The sequence below is a fragment of the Malus domestica genome, chromosome 15, assembly GCF_042453785.1.
Source record: "Malus domestica chromosome 15, GDT2T_hap1".
Taxonomy (NCBI): domain Eukaryota; kingdom Viridiplantae; phylum Streptophyta; class Magnoliopsida; order Rosales; family Rosaceae; genus Malus; species Malus domestica.
In genome coordinates, this window is record NC_091675.1 from 42,944,854 (window position 1) to 42,960,803 (window position 15,950).

The 15,950-nt window shown below is 38.3% G+C and overlaps 1 protein-coding gene across 1 annotated transcript; it reads left to right on the top strand.

Moving 5' to 3' along the window:
• The first annotated feature begins 265 nt into the window (after positions 1 to 265).
• Positions 266 to 1,887, top strand: LOC103406645 (enhanced ethylene response protein 5-like). Its single transcript, XM_070814243.1, has 6 exons — positions 266 to 581; positions 673 to 809; positions 899 to 992; positions 1,147 to 1,236; positions 1,321 to 1,467; positions 1,603 to 1,887. The coding sequence occupies exons 1-5, from the start codon at positions 492 to 494 to the stop codon at positions 1,390 to 1,392; spliced, it is 483 nt and encodes a 160-aa protein (XP_070670344.1). The 5' UTR covers positions 266 to 491; the 3' UTR covers positions 1,393 to 1,467; positions 1,603 to 1,887.
• The last annotated feature ends 14,063 nt before the right edge of the window (positions 1,888 to 15,950 follow it).

Here is a 15,950-nt window from a genome sequence, read left to right on the forward strand (position 1 = left end):
GAATACAATTGCCAGTTCAGTTATCAGTTCTACTTCAACTTCCGACGATCAAAACCAGAGAGTTTGACGATTCCCACGATCGAAACTACAGAGTAGTTTAATGATTCCTATGATATGAGTTCAGTTGAAGGTTAAACGATGACTACCCACATACCACCGCTATATACAGATGAATAATCGAAAAGAGCCAATTTTCGGAACTAGACTCTGGGACGTGTCTTGGAACCCGTCTTTCTTCACACCTTCGATCCCGGACGCCCACTTTCAGGAGCCCAATCTCCTGGCCATGTTCCTCCACCTACGCCGCGGCTGCCTTCATTGCCATCTTCTCCAGGTACCCAACTTCCCAATTTAAAAAACTAGAAAGTAAGACAATTCAAGAAAAACAAGAACAATGGTGGAGCAAAACGACGTCATTGAACCCTTCAGAAAACAAGAACAAAGGTGTGTCCTTGCAGATACTGAGAGTGTTAGATCGAGCAGACAGAGAGATGGCATACTTGAGCATGGGAGAAGCTCACAGAAGAATTACCGACTACCTCAACCGCTTCTCCGATGCCGACGCGCTCAACATCTTCAAGGTATTACATCCTCACCAATGTGTATATTTGTATACGTATTCAATTTGGGAATTTAGGGTTTTGATTGGTGAGGGTTCTTGGAGTGTGACAGGACTTCAATAGATTGATCAAACAGTCCGATAACGACTCGCAGTTTGGCAAAATTTTGGTGCATCTCTTCCGGGCTTTTCAGAGCTACCGAATTGGGAATTTCATTGATTCCTATCAGGCATATGAAAAACCGGCAAAGTACTGATCTTTATTTTATTTAATTCTGTTCTGTGTGAAATTTTGCATTTGGTTTTGGTTTTTTACTAATGTTAATGGTGGATGTGCAGTGCTTTTATTCAGGAGTTTCGGAATTGGGATACGGCATGGGCTTTGCCAGCATTGTATGTCATTGATTATGACATTAGGGTTCTAGCTGAGAGGGTAAGACCCCCAGTTTCCTTTTTCATTTAATGAAAAGAAAATTAATTTGTACTTTATTATTGTTCTGTAAAGATGCGTGCTTTATTTCGTAATTGGTTGCCGCTATGTTGGGAAGACAAATTTATTAGGACTGGTCTGTGTGGAGCTTTTGTAGGCTGATAAGGAATTGGCTTTGAATGGAAAGTCTCCAGAGAAGTGGAAGGGAGCTGGCTCTTTCCTTATGAAAGTCTTTGGCGTTCTTGCTGTAAGATTCTTTCTTTTGATATTCTATTTATTTCGCTACTCTTACTAAACTTTGGTTTGTATTTTGTTCTCTTTGCAAGCAAAGTCTGCTCCTTTACTCAAACTTCTATACAATAAGAGTTGGTATTTTCTTGGGTGTTTACGAACAATTGTTTGAATCTGTACTGCTAACTCTTTCACTGGTGTTGGAGCATTATACGTCACTTGCCAGTTGTTTAAAGTTTACTTTAAGGTAATTTTTTCGCACGCTTATGAGTTCGTCAGTGCTTTTAATATCTGAATTAGCTATTAGGGTATCTTTTGAATGCTGAATAAAACACAAATAGCTAGAGCTGCGCTATGATGAATCATTTTTATTACTTTGCAGCTTCACCTTTGCCGCGGCGTCATAAGGAGCATTGAAACTGCGAATATTTGATTTTGTGGAATTCCCTAAGAGAGATAAGGTCAGCATTGCCTTTGGCAGAGCAAATGCAATTTTCTTTTCTTTCCTTTTCTGCTCCCTCTCCTTTTGAATTTGTTCTCTATCGCAACTAGACAAAGTAGCTTCAACCACAGACCCAATCATGAATCCCTAAATATCGTTGTGTACAAAGATTTTTTGCTTCCCTCGAATTCAACATAAGATTATATTATTTCTTTTAATGTTTAATTCCATTTTTCAACTTTTAATGCAATTCAATTACAAATAATGCTAATATTTGATTTTAACCAAACGCATTAAATTTTCAACAGGACGGAACAATATGAGTTCATGATATGTTTTGTTGTCCAGTGTATCAAGGTCAATTGAAGTTCTTGGTTGTTTTTATACTTTTTATTTAGCATTTAGTTGCAACTAAATTATAAGTATTTTCTCTGTTATTTAATATTTTTTTACATATTTTAGATAAAATACTTTAAATTACTACCTATATTATTAGAGATAATCGCCTTTATTTTATGTTTCTATACATTGAATCAATCCTCGCATATAAATACATCTAAAATGTGTAAGTCGCAGGTAGCACTATTATTAAAAAAATATCTTTCGCACCCGCGTGAGCGCGTGCAAAAAGACCATGAATAATGCGCAATCCTAGAAAATCCCATTCTACGAGATAATTAGAATTTAGAATTAGAAAACATTGCAGGAGAAATATGATATTCTCTTTCTTTTTCCTTGCCAAGGTGAAGTTTCTCAGCTAGAATAATTGAAGCCAGAAAGGAGATGATAATCATGTCGAGAGGGTTAAACGCTGTTACAGACATCGGGCACTCTAGTCACCAAGCCTTGCACGTAATCCCAGAGCTAATTATTTCCTAAAGAGTAGGTGTCACAAATCAATGTCGTATGTCCGTCATAATTCTATCAAAAATTCTGTTATGTGTTGATGTGACACATAAATGGGTTCCACAAGTCTTTTTTATTACAAATGGTCCCTGAAATTAACCTTCACCATCAATATGGTTCCTGAAATTGAAAATCGATCAATATAATCCTAAAAAAGTGTCTCAAATAAATGTGGTCATTCAGTCACAATTCTTTAAAAAATTCTATTATTTGCTGATGTTTCCCAGAAGTCTAATTAAATTAAAAATAAATTAGCAACAAGTTTAATGATTTAATAATTAATTAAAAAGTTGTCAACCCAGAAATTTAGTCCTGCAATCACCTCCAGTCCCAACCCACACACCTCTATCTCCATCTATGGTAGCCTTCATCGTCTCTTCTCTGGAACAAAAAACCAAAAAAAACAAAAAATTAAAAAAATAAAAAAAACCAAAAAACAAAAAAATAAAAAAAAAACCAAAAATCGCAAGACACATAAGTACACCTTTCAACTCCCTTCCTTGAATTAGACCAAGATCGAGACCATTTTTTGTGACTGCTTGGATTGGCGTCAACTTCTATGACATCACTGTCAATATTTGGGCGATTGACAACCTCACAACCTTAATCCTGGAGAGCTTGTTGGACAATTTCCCGATGATCTTGGTGATGCAGAGAATGGCGAGTTCTGCCTTGAGATAATCTCATTGTGCAAAAATGTATTTTGACAACCTTTCTAATTAATTATTAAGCCCACATCAGCATAAAAACAACAACAAAACATTTTCCCACTAAGTGGGGTCGGCTATATGAATCCTAGAATGCCATTGTGCTCGGTTTTGTGTTATGTCCTCTGTTAGATTCAAGTACTCTAAGTCTTTTCTTAGGGTCTCTTCCAAAGTTTTCCTAGGTCTTCCTTTACCCCTTCGGCCCTGAACCTCTGTCTCGTAGTCATATATTCGAACCAGAGCCTCAATAGGCCTTCTTTGCACATGTCCAAACCACCATAACCGATTTTCTCTCATTTTTCCTTCAATTTCAGCTACTCCTGCTTTACCTCAAATATCCTCATTCCTAATCTTATCCTTTCTCATGTGCCCACACATCCAACGAAGCATCCTCATCCCCGTTACACCCATTTTATGTACGTGTTGATGCTTCACCGCCCAACATTATGTGCCATACAGCATCGCCGGCCTTATTGTTGTCCTATAAAATTTTCCCTTTTGCTTCAATGGCATATGGCGGTCACACAACACGCTGAATGCACTCATCCACTTCATCCATCCAGCTTGTATTCTATGGTTAAGGTCTCCATCTAATTCTCCGTTCTTTTGCAAGATAGATCCTAGGTAGCGAAAGCGGTCGCTCTTTGGAATTTCCTGATCTCCGATCCTTACCCCTAACTCATTTTGGCCTCCATTTGCACTAAACTTGCACTCCATATATTCTGTCTTTGATCGGCTTAGGCGAAGACCTTTAGATTCCAACACTTCTCTTCAAAGGTTAAGCTTCGCATTTACCCCTTCCTGAGTTTCATCTATCAACAATATACCGTCTGCGAAAAGCATACACCAAGGAATATCATCTTGAATATATCTTGTTAACTCATCCATTACTAATGCAAAAAGGTAAGGACTTAAGGGTGAGCCTTGATGTAACCCTACAGTTATAGGGAAGCTTTCGGTTTGTCCTTCATGAGATCTTACAGCAATCCTTGCTCCATCATACATATCCTTTATAGCTTAGATATATACTAGTCGTACTCATTTCTTCTCTAAAATCCTCCAAAGAATGTCTTTTGGGACCCTATCATATGCTTTTTTCAAATCTATAAAGACCATGTGTAAATCATTTTTCCCATCTCTATATATTTCCATCAATCTTCATAAGAGATAGATTGCCTCCATGGTTGAGCACCCTAGCATGAACCCCAATTGGTTGTCCGAAACCTATGTCTCTTGCTTCAATCTATGCTCAATGACTCTCTCCCAGAGCTTCATTGTATGACTTATTAGCTTAATACCTCTATAGTTCATTCAATTTTGTACGTCACCCCTATTCTTGTAAATAGGCACCAAAGTGCTCTTTCGCCACTCATTTAGCATCTTCTTCGTTTTCAAAATCCTATTGAAAAGGTCAGTGAGCCATGCTATATCCGTCTCTCCCAAGACCTTCCATACTTCGATCGGTATCATCCGAGCCCATTGCTTTTCTATGCTTCATCTTTTTCAAAGCTACAACCACTTCTTCCTTCCTGATTCAACGGTAAAATGAGTAGTTTCTTCACTCTTTTGAGTTACTTAACTCCCCCAAAGAAGTACTCATTTCATGTCCTTCATTGAAAAGATTATGAAAATAACCTCTCCATCTATCTTTAACCGCGTTATCTATAGCAAGAGCCTTTCCATCCTCATACTTGATGCACCTCACTTGGTTTAGGTCACTTATCTTCTTTTCCCTTGCTTTAGCTAGTTTATAGATATCCAACTCTCTTTCTTTAGTATTTAGTCGCTTATACATACCGTCATAAGCTGCTAGCTTAGCTTCTTTCACATCTTTCTTCGCCTCTTGCTTCGCTCTTCTATACCTTTCACCATTTTCATCGATCCTATCCTTGTAAAAGGCTTTACAACATTCCTTCTTAGCCTTCATCTTTGTTTGTACCTCTTCATTCCACCACCAAGATTCCTTTTAGTGTGGAGCAAAGCCCTTGGACTTTCCTAATACCTCTTTTGCTACTTTTTGGATACAACTAGCCATGTAATCCCACATTTGACTAGCTTCCTGTTGGAAGTATGCCTACAAAGCCACTCGTTTGATGTAATAGCTTTTGGAATACTTATTGTATTAAACTATTATATATTTAATGAAGGGCAAAGCTTATTGTTAATCACTATTTATTGTATCATGTGTTTAAGTAATAAGGGAATCCAAGGAATGTATTTGATCCAAGAGAAAAGTGATTTAAATAAGTTAGATTAACGAGACCTTTCTCTTATGATCATTCCTAAAACGTTCCTAGCCATAGGATTGCCAATTGGGCATTGACAATCCGCTAAGGTTAGTATGTGTTATGTCATCTCAAGCGTGAGTATTACTAGTCTCAAGTCATTCAGTGTTGGACACTAAGATAAACACATAGGTGTTTGAAAGAGTAATTGAGTACACTGAACAACGATCAAAAGAGAGTTTGAACATACATGTCATGTAAGAACTCGTAAGTTGCAATATGCAAAGTAGTCATTTGACATGAGGTATCATAAATATCTAATGGTTAGGTCCTTGATCTTTGATCATGTCAAAGGCATTCCATCGAGAGTATCCACGACATTGTTGGGGTCAAGCTATCTAGTCATGTAGGCATATGAATGCACAACAAGGAATCTCTAACCTTCCATGGTGGAAGGAGAATACTCTAAGATATGATTCGGGAGTATTTGGCCAAAGCATACGAATATGACTTAGGAAGTATGTTCCAAATCATATTCAATTGAATCATATAGAGAAGTATCACATTGGATAGTAGACATGATACAAACTATCACTCAAACAATGTGATTAAGAGTATTGTATTAGAGAATGACCGTATGGCATTGTAATTGTAACTGGATAGGTTCTCCAACCAATTCTATTTAGCTTGGGTAGCCATGACATGCTGCTAGGTGTCACTCATGGTTTGTGGAAGCCCTGAGGATTAGCAAACACTAATCTTAATCAAAGGGAGAATTGAAATGTAGTTTCAATTCACAATCGATCGTTAAGAGTAACAATCGCCCACTGCCTTGCTAATTGGAACCTAATGGATCGTACACCGAGTAAGGATGTAAGTGAAGAAATATAAATGAAATGGATAAGTAATTAAATGGTTTAATTGAAATATGGTCAAGGTTAATTAATTAGTTAATTAATTATACGAAAGGTTCGTATTGGGCTTTTAAGTTAGTTTTGGGCTTCGGGGTCTAAAAGGGTTTGGTCCACTAGGCCCATTATGTTTAAGTTGTATGACAACTAAAACAAATATGGGCAAATAGCCCAATCACTTAAAAGAGGCCGGCCATAGTGAGGGAGTGGTAAGTTTTTACTTAATTGCAAGTTTGCCACTCACCTAAGAAAAGAGATATAAAAGCATCTTTATAGCTTTTACCTCATTAGGGTTTTCTTGAGGCAAAGATGAGAAACATTTTCTCTCTTTTTCTCTAAAGGAGGCCGGCCACTTAGAGAATATATAGCTAGCAATCTTTTCTTCTCTAAGTCATCCATTTCATCTTCACACCTCATCCTTGGTGTGGAGACTTATAGACACCAAATCTTTGGTGTTTTTTGGAGATCCTTTCCTCACATCCTCAAGGAGCAAAGGAGCATCAAAAGGAAGAAAATCACAAGGAAGATCCAAGGAGCTAGGAGGTGACTTGAAGGCCCTCCACTTGGGTGAATCCCTTGTGTAAACAAGGAAGAGCTTCAAGGGTAATGAATCTCTAAAACCTTCTTTCTCTTTAATGTTGTTAAAGAGTCTTGTGGTTCACCATTCACTAGGCTTTGAAAGTCATGGATTTTAGAATTGTTTTTGAATGCATGCCTACTTTAATGTGTTAATAGTTTGCATATGTGTTCAAATATTCTCACATGTTCTTAGCTAGGACAAATTTTTCCTTCACTTCCCCCTCTCTATCCCACACACATTGAGTGATAACTTTCTCTTTGAAAATGGCTTGTTTTTCTCCTTTTAGATTCCACCATCTAGTCCTTGGGTACTTCCAATTCTTGTTCTTTTTTCTCTCTTTTTTGATATGTACATCCATCACCAACAAGCGATGTTGATTAGCCAAGCTCTCTCCCGGTATAACTTTGCAGTCCTTACAAGTTATACAGTCCCTTTTCCTCATTAGAAGAAAATCTATTTGAAACCCACATCAGCACATAACAAAAAATTTACATAATTATGACGGAATGACCGCATTGATTTGCAACACCTATTTTCAGGGACTACATTGAACGATTTTCAATTTCAGAGACCACCTTTAAAATGTGGGTTCAAAGACCATTTATGATAAAAACTCTTCCTCTAAATCATTGAAAATGCTTCTTTATCAATTTAATTTTTCCCTAATTCGATTAAACTTAAGAATAATTAGTTTAAAATGTGTCACTTAGTATTATGTTCTAGTGGTATTTCTCTTCATTTGTAAGTGAGAAGTATTAGATTTGATTCTCGCCAAAGACGAATTTTTACCATATTATTACGAGCCCATTATGAGGCTTAGCCCACTCCCCCACCTCCTTAGTGTAGGTAATATCATTTCTTAAAAAAAATTAAAATGAGAATTCTTGTTAGGGATGTATTGGTATTAAGTTGTTTGGTACTAATTACCGCGTAGAGCCCTAGGAGCCGAATCGCAACCAACCGCCCGCTCGCTAGGGCGACGCTCTACAGTAAATGCTACAGCTGAGCCTTGCAACGCTCCCACCAAGCATATCAAGCAAGAAAGAGATGTTTGCTGGGTATTTCTTCACTGTTATAGCTCGATTGGATAATTAATATATAAGTTAGTTAACTTCAATTGTAATATTTTCCAACCAAATCAAATATATAATCATAATATTCAAAATGACACGCATGCATGCAACATAATTCAATTAACACATACTTGCAATACGTAGAAACAGGACCAGACACAACCTAGGACGATAAAGAGTGTTTCGGCTATCCAGTGTTGGTTGGAGGTTGTAGCGGTGCTGCTACTTTCATGGTGGCTGCTGGTTTTGTGTGACCGTATATAGGAGGTCATGAAAGGGCCTTTGTACAGTGTCATAAGCAAAGAGCCAGCAAAAGTTACTAGGGTTCTTAGAGCAAGTCCAGCCTTGCATGTAGGCCGGGGGAGAGGGGAGAAGAAAGGGCCCGAGGGCCTGTCAATCAGCTCCAGCCATGAAGAGCCCGAGCTCGTGGAGAAGTCCCGAGCAGAAGGCCTGTCAATTTGTGACAGCCCGTGAGCCCGAGCTCTTCACCCATTTTTTATTTTTTTCTGTCAGGCATGTGCACCCCACTCGCGCGTGGGGGCGCGTCGCCCGACAACTTTTCAGAAAAATCAGGCGCCTTTTGCAGTGCTCTCAGTTACCGTTGGGAAGCCACGTGGCTTCCCACGGTCCGTTCAATCTCAACGGCTCCTTCATTTGGACCGTTGGATCTCAACGGTAAAAAAAATAAAACAAATCTTATTTAATATCAACCGTTCGATCTGAGATCAACGGTCGATATTAATATGCTTTATAAATAAAGAAAAAATAGTTTTAAAATTAAGAAAAGTTACCGTTGTGACACATGGCACAATCTGGAGTGTTGGAATTCAAATTTTTTTAAATCCAATGGCAGAGATTAATTATTTGAAAAAAAAATAATTTAAAAATGGAAAAAATCCGAAAAAATTGTAAAATATCTGAAAAAAAAATTTGTAAAAAATTGTTTTTACTTTTCTATAAATACCACTTCTTCTCCATCTACCTTACACCACAATTTCATATTTTCTCAACCACTTTCAATCAAATTCCTATATTTCTCTCAAAGTTTCAATCCAATTTTTTTCCACAAAATGACTACTGATGCAGGTACGAATTGGTCGCTTCTTGAAGATGTTGCGTTGTGCACTAGCTGGGTTGAAGTTACTCATAATTCCCTTACGGGTAATGAGATGCAGTTGCGAGAAATGTGGAATTTAATTCATACCAAATTTCTTGAGCAAATGAGTGGGAAAAGAACCAAAGAATTGATGTCCAGTTGTTGGAAAATACTTAGCCATTCCTTTAGTACGTGGAGAGATGCCTTTTGTTTCGTCATCTCTTCTTCTACGCTCCTCATCCTCTTCCATCTCATTTTCGGCTATCTGAATGTTGAACATTCCTTCAGATTGGTTAAACAATTCTTCCTCTTGCTGATCGATTTCCCACATCATCCTTGATGAAGAAGAAGACATTGTAATGATGGATGGTGAAGAAGAAGCAGAAACTATGAATAATGAGATAGAGATGTTGAGAAAATTGGTGTGAGATTTGTGAGGATGAATGGTGGATTATATGGACAATTCAGAAAGGATTGGATTGTAGATAAGGCCACGTGGCATGCCATCATTCGTTAAAAATCTGATTGAAATCTATCCTCAAAGATTCTGAAAAGATAATGACACGTGGCACGATCGTATTGGATAAAAATCTTATCGAAATCGATATCCAATAATTATCTTTTCGGATAATGACACGTGGCGCAATTTTGAACGAGTTAAAATCTGATCGAAATCTATCGTCAAAGATTCTCAAAAGATAACGACACGTGGCACGATGACATTGGATAAAATTTTTATCGAAATCCATCACTAAATAATTGTTTTTTTTTATAAAATGACACGTGGCGCAACGAGAACGATTTAAAAAATCTTATCCGAAATTACAAATAATTTTATTTTGTATTATTTAAACAAACAAAAAAAACTAATATTTTATTGCCTATTGCCAGGGGAAGGGCTCCAAGGGTGGAGATGCAAATGACAATTACTGTTCATTAATAGCAGTTACTATTCATTAAAGGCAGTTACCGTTCAAAATGGTGGATTCAATAGTGGATTGCCGGGGGGAGGGCTCCATGGGTGGAGTTGCTCTTATATGATCACCTCGGCTTGACTGCGCACCTCTTTGATTTTTACAGTTTCGACCTGTGTACATATATGTTTCAGTTTTATAAATATTATTATTAATTATGAATTAATTTATTTATTTATGCATGCAAATGGATTTTCATGGTAGCTAGCTACAGATGGAAGGGAATGTAACGGACGTATACTTCTTTTGTCATACTATGACCTTGGAATGGATTAAGACTATAATTATGAAGTTATAAGCTCGAAGACCATTTCGTTGGAGAGAAATATTCTACCTCTTTGATTAAATTGATTCTTACCTAAATAACTGCTACTAAAAAGGTGACATACGGAACGCATCCATGATGGCAGATGCAAATGAGGCCGATGTGTATTTCATTCCCAAGTATGTAGACTCCTGATCAACGACTTGCCTGCACAATAAAGTGCTTGTTTTTGTCCACAAATGATTTTTTCTTCTTTGAAGCAAAGGTATGATATTCATTAAGTAAATAAAAAATCGTACAAACTGAAGATAGTGTGCTTACCGAGCCTTGATAAAAACCTTGCCGGTGATTTCAACCCGGTCAAAGGAAAATAGCGTCCCGCACAATAAGAAAACTATCATCAAATGAACAATGGAAAAGAATTACAATCCCTCCTCTAGAAGTATATCTTGGATCAAATCTGAAGGCTCCTCAAACCACACTACCTCCTAAGCACTATTAATTCCCATCCAAGCAAGCTAATGGGTTGCCGAGTTCCGCTCCCGTTGAATATGACTAACCACCAAATCTGACCACTCCCTGAGAAGGAATTGTAAATCATTGATTATAGGACCTAAGGAAGAGCTGTCGTCCCCACTCCCGTGCATGGCAGCCAACACCTGCACCAAATCTCCTTCGAACTGAACCTTCCCCTCTACTGTACAAACAGTACCCACCACTATTGTAGCTTTCCGAGCTGCAAATAATTCAGTATGCAACGCAGAGGTCGTCCTCTCAATGGACCCAGCAGCAGCGACAAGATACTCCCCCAAGTGATTTCGAACCACCACCCTAAAACCTCTCGCTTATTTCTATTGTTCCATGCTCCATCGAAGTTGCACTTAACCCACACCTCCGCAAGTCGCCCCCACTTCTGATGCTCTCTGCTTGCCTTCCTCACCACTGCTTGTGCCACTTATGAAATTCCTCCAGCCATCCCTCCGTACGAAGCATGATTTCAAGTGGCGGTGATGCGAAAATTAACTTAACACACAAATTAAACCCTCTTTTGACAATTGTAGTATATGTATAAGTAGAGATCGTTCTGGACCGGGGATTAGGAGGGCTTGCTAATAACCTCTAAACTGACTCCAAAACATAAAAACAAAGTTAAAAACGTTTGAATAGATTCAAGTGACTCAAAACAGGTTCAAAAGACTTAAAACAACTTAAAAACACTCAAAACTGCCTAAAAACACTTGTTGGGCAGTTTCTGACTCTAAACACAACTTTGAACGAAAATTGGGTTTTGGCTTCACCTAAAACAATCAAAAACAAAAAAAAAAAAAACAGATTTGAAACACTTTGAAACAAGAAACTAAAAGGGGGGTTTTGATTTGGATGAAGTTGAAACAAACAAACAAGTATGAAAAATTAGACAGATTGTAAAACGAATTTGAGAAATAAGATGATGGATGGGATAGCTAGAGGCTTTTTGTCCACACATGACATGTATGCAAACAACTCGATTTCCAGTTACTACTTCATTGAATTATGAACGACAATGCCCCAAATTAACTGTGACATCACTAATTAACCCTCAGATTTTCCTTGTTTTATTGGATTGGATGACATCATTCGACAACCCAAAACATTCTTCAAAAGTTCCCTACATGACATCATAATAGAGATATAATCAAAGATCATTACATTTAATGAAAATCATAAGCATTGACAAAGCACTTGCAACTATGACATCATGTCACTCATGCTAGAATTAAACTTAACGTGATCGTTTATAAGCGACCTCCACTACTTATGAATATAAGTTGTAACGATTATGTGAAACTTTCTTATATTCTACCATCGGATTTATGCATGCCAATTAAGTGTCGACCCTTAATCAACAAATACAAATAAGTTATCAATCAAATAGTTAAGCCAATTGCATTCACGATTCAAGAGTTCATAACTGGAATTTATCAAATCATATTGCACACATAATCATGGCTTTAAAATCACCCCTAGCCAAGAGGGGTTTAGCCACTCATATTCACAACAAAACGAAAGATAATGAATTTAAACATGGTAAATAAGGAATGAGTTGCACCTAGAATGCTTCAACAATCAAGCTTGAATATCCAAGAGTCCTTCCTTCCTTCTTCACTCACGGCACAAGATTAGTTGTAAGGTTTGGATGGTGATTTGTATGGAAGTGTTTGAGAGAATGAATGGATGTTTATGGATGAAGGTTGTATTGAAATGGGGATGAATGATCAAGCAAAAACTGAACTCCATAGCTGCCACACACACTTCCTTTTATAGAGGAAGCGCACGGCAATGGAGGGGAAAATGGTGGTGTGTGCAATGATTCAAAGGTGAAAGTGAAGTGATGATGCAAAGCATGGGGGGTAAAATGGAGTGGTGTTGCAGCTATGAATGCAAGTAGGGAACATGAATGATTGTGCACATGGTAGAGAAAGGAAATGGGAGGTGGAATGGTGCAGAAATGAGTCAAAGGTGCAGGTTGAGTCATGATGCACGGCATAGGATTCCAAAGGTGGTGGATGGTGCATCAATGAGTGCATGTAGTGGAGGTAAAAGTTGTATGAAATCTGATGGGTGAAAGGGACAAGGAATATGTAGCAATTGAGTGCAATGACTCAATGTATTGGTGTATGAAATTAGAAATAATGATGGAGACAAGGATGGTGCACGACAAGGAGGGATAATGAGTGTAATGGTGCATGAAATGAGTGTAAGAAATCTGGTGCATGAAGGGGACAAGGGTGATTATGCATGGCATGGGTGGAAAGGTGAGTAAGTGGTAAATCAATGAGTGCAAGGAGGTGAAAGGATATTGTGCACATGGTAGACAAAGGAAAGGAAGTGGAATGGTGCAGCAAATGAGTGCAAGGAAGGAACATGGATGAATGTGCATGGCATGGGTGGAAATTGGAGTGATTTATGGTAGAAAATACGAAAGGAATGGCTCCCTTGCACGACAAGGAAGAGAAATGGTGAAGGATGGTATGGCTTGGACTTTTAGGGTAAGTTTAGTACTTGTAGAACATGTAATGAAATGTCCCAAAGTATTTAGGAACCCTTCGTGTGATTGAATCTTTGGTAATTTAGGATTAGGAAAGGTAACGACAAGATAAGGCAAGTTTGACTAGTCTTTCCTCATTCTTAATGGTTTCCTTGTCTTCCTTGGTCCTCAATTTATTTTCTTCCTCTCCTTGGCACATTCCTAGCTTTTTTAGATCTTTAATTTCGTCCAACCACTTTGCTCCATGCATGTGACATCCATTCCATGCCTCAAACTGCTCCAAAAGGCACCAAAAGGCACTTCTTTGCCTCTTTAATCCTTTGTACCTACAACCACACGAAAATGGCTTGAAATACTAAATCAACTAAGAAATAACAACATAAATGCACAAGAACAAGCTAACTAAGTCGCATAAATATGCTCCTATCAGGCGGTAACACCTTGGCATTCCAAAGAATCTCATTCCTATGCTTCCACAAAGACCATATCAACATTAGACATAGATCAAACCACGAAGTAGAGCCCTAGAGTTGTAAATTGGCTAACCAATTCATAAGGCATTCTCCCTGCCCACCATCCACTCATAAACCCAAACCTCAAAACCACATTGCTCTAGCCACATTACAATCTCTCAAGACATGCTCTGTTGATTCCACATGGCCTCCACGTACTACACACACCTCATCGGTCATCACTCTCTGTTTACAGAGATTCAACATCGTAGACAAAAAATCCAAACATGCACGCAATACACAAATCTTCACCTTCCCAGGAACACAAGTGCCCCACAGTTTCTTCCATAGCTTCTCTCTAACATTGCTAGAAGCAAAAGATGAGCCTGCTACCCCTTCACCACTTGCCACATTTATCCCCCATGCAACATGATATGCACTTCGGACTGTAAATTTTTCATGCCATTCATAATGCCAAATCAGACAATCGTCTCTATTCTGCAGACTTAGAGGAATACACGAATTAGGTTTACTTCTTCTTGGAAAAATAGTTCATTCATCAACTAGACGTTCCACTAATTTGAATCCATCCAAAATAAACTTTCTACCGTGGCCTCCTCATCCCAATGGATTGGTGCCAGAGTCAAAATTCAAAGACAAGAGTCCCTCGACACCTAATTATCCTTCCATAAACAAACCTTCTTTTCATTAACCACCTGCCAGCAAATGCGCTTTTGGAGTACCAGTCGTGAGGCTGCAATACTCCTCCAAACATATGAACTATTAGAAGTCACCCGAGCATTTAAGAACTCTGTCGTAAGAAAGTAACGAGCCTTGAATACCCGATACACAAGAGCCTCAGGATCATGTAGAAAATGCCAAGCTTGTTTAGCCAACAAAGCCTGGTTAAATGCATAAACGTTTCGAAAACCAAAACCCCCATCATGCTTTGGTTTTCACAAAGTCCTCCAGTTAAGCCAATGTATTTTCCTCTTACCCAGATCTACACTTCACCAAAACTTAGCTATCATCATATTCAACTCCTCACAAGACGATTTAGGGAGCAAAAAGCATTGCATGGAATACATTGGTAGCACCTGAGCTACCGTCTTCACTAATAACTCACGACCCACACTACTCAAAAGCCCTTTTTGCCAACTCTGCAGCTTTTTCCACACCCGATCTTTCACATATGCGAACATTTCTTTCTTCGACTTCTGAACTAACACCGAGAGCCCTAAATATTTATCATTAAAATCCACTCTCAGCATATCGAGACAATCCGCTAACAACTGCTTATCAACCGGTAAGATTAGAACTGAACAAAACTCAAGTCTTCTCAAAATTCACCACTTGTCCCAAAGCCATTTCATACTTACTCAACACCTGTTTGATATTCTGACACTCATTAACGGTGCCTTGAGCGAACAGAAAGCTATCATCGGTGAAAAACAAATGGTGGATGCTAGGCGCGGCACGACACACTTTGATCCCCTACAAATCTTCATCGAGCTTAACCCTAGCCAATAATGTCGAGAGTCTCTTTGCACACAAAACAAATAAATAAGGGGATAATGGATCACCTTATCTTATTCCCTTTTCTGGATGCACATAGCCCACATGAACACCATTCAACTTAAAAGAGTAAGACACCGTTGTAACACACAACATGACTATATGAATCCACCAATCAGAGAACCACAACCAGTGCATCATAGCCTTGAGAAAATTCCACTCGACACAATCATATGCCTTACTAATATCCAATTTCACCGTCATCAAACCTGTTGACCCCAAGGCCCGTTTATCCATATAGTGAGCAACTTCAACAGCTACCAAATAATTATCATAAATCAACCTTCCTGGAACAAAAACACTTTGTGCAAAAGAAATAACATGTGGGAGAATGGTCTTCAACCTGTTCGTCAATACTTTAGCCACTATTTTGTACAACACATTGCATAAACTAATAGGGCGAAGTTGTGTCATCAACGTAGCATCCTTGACTTTAGGAATTGACGTAACATGGGTATAATTGATTTTCCAGAGAATCTGACCAAATAGAAGCATA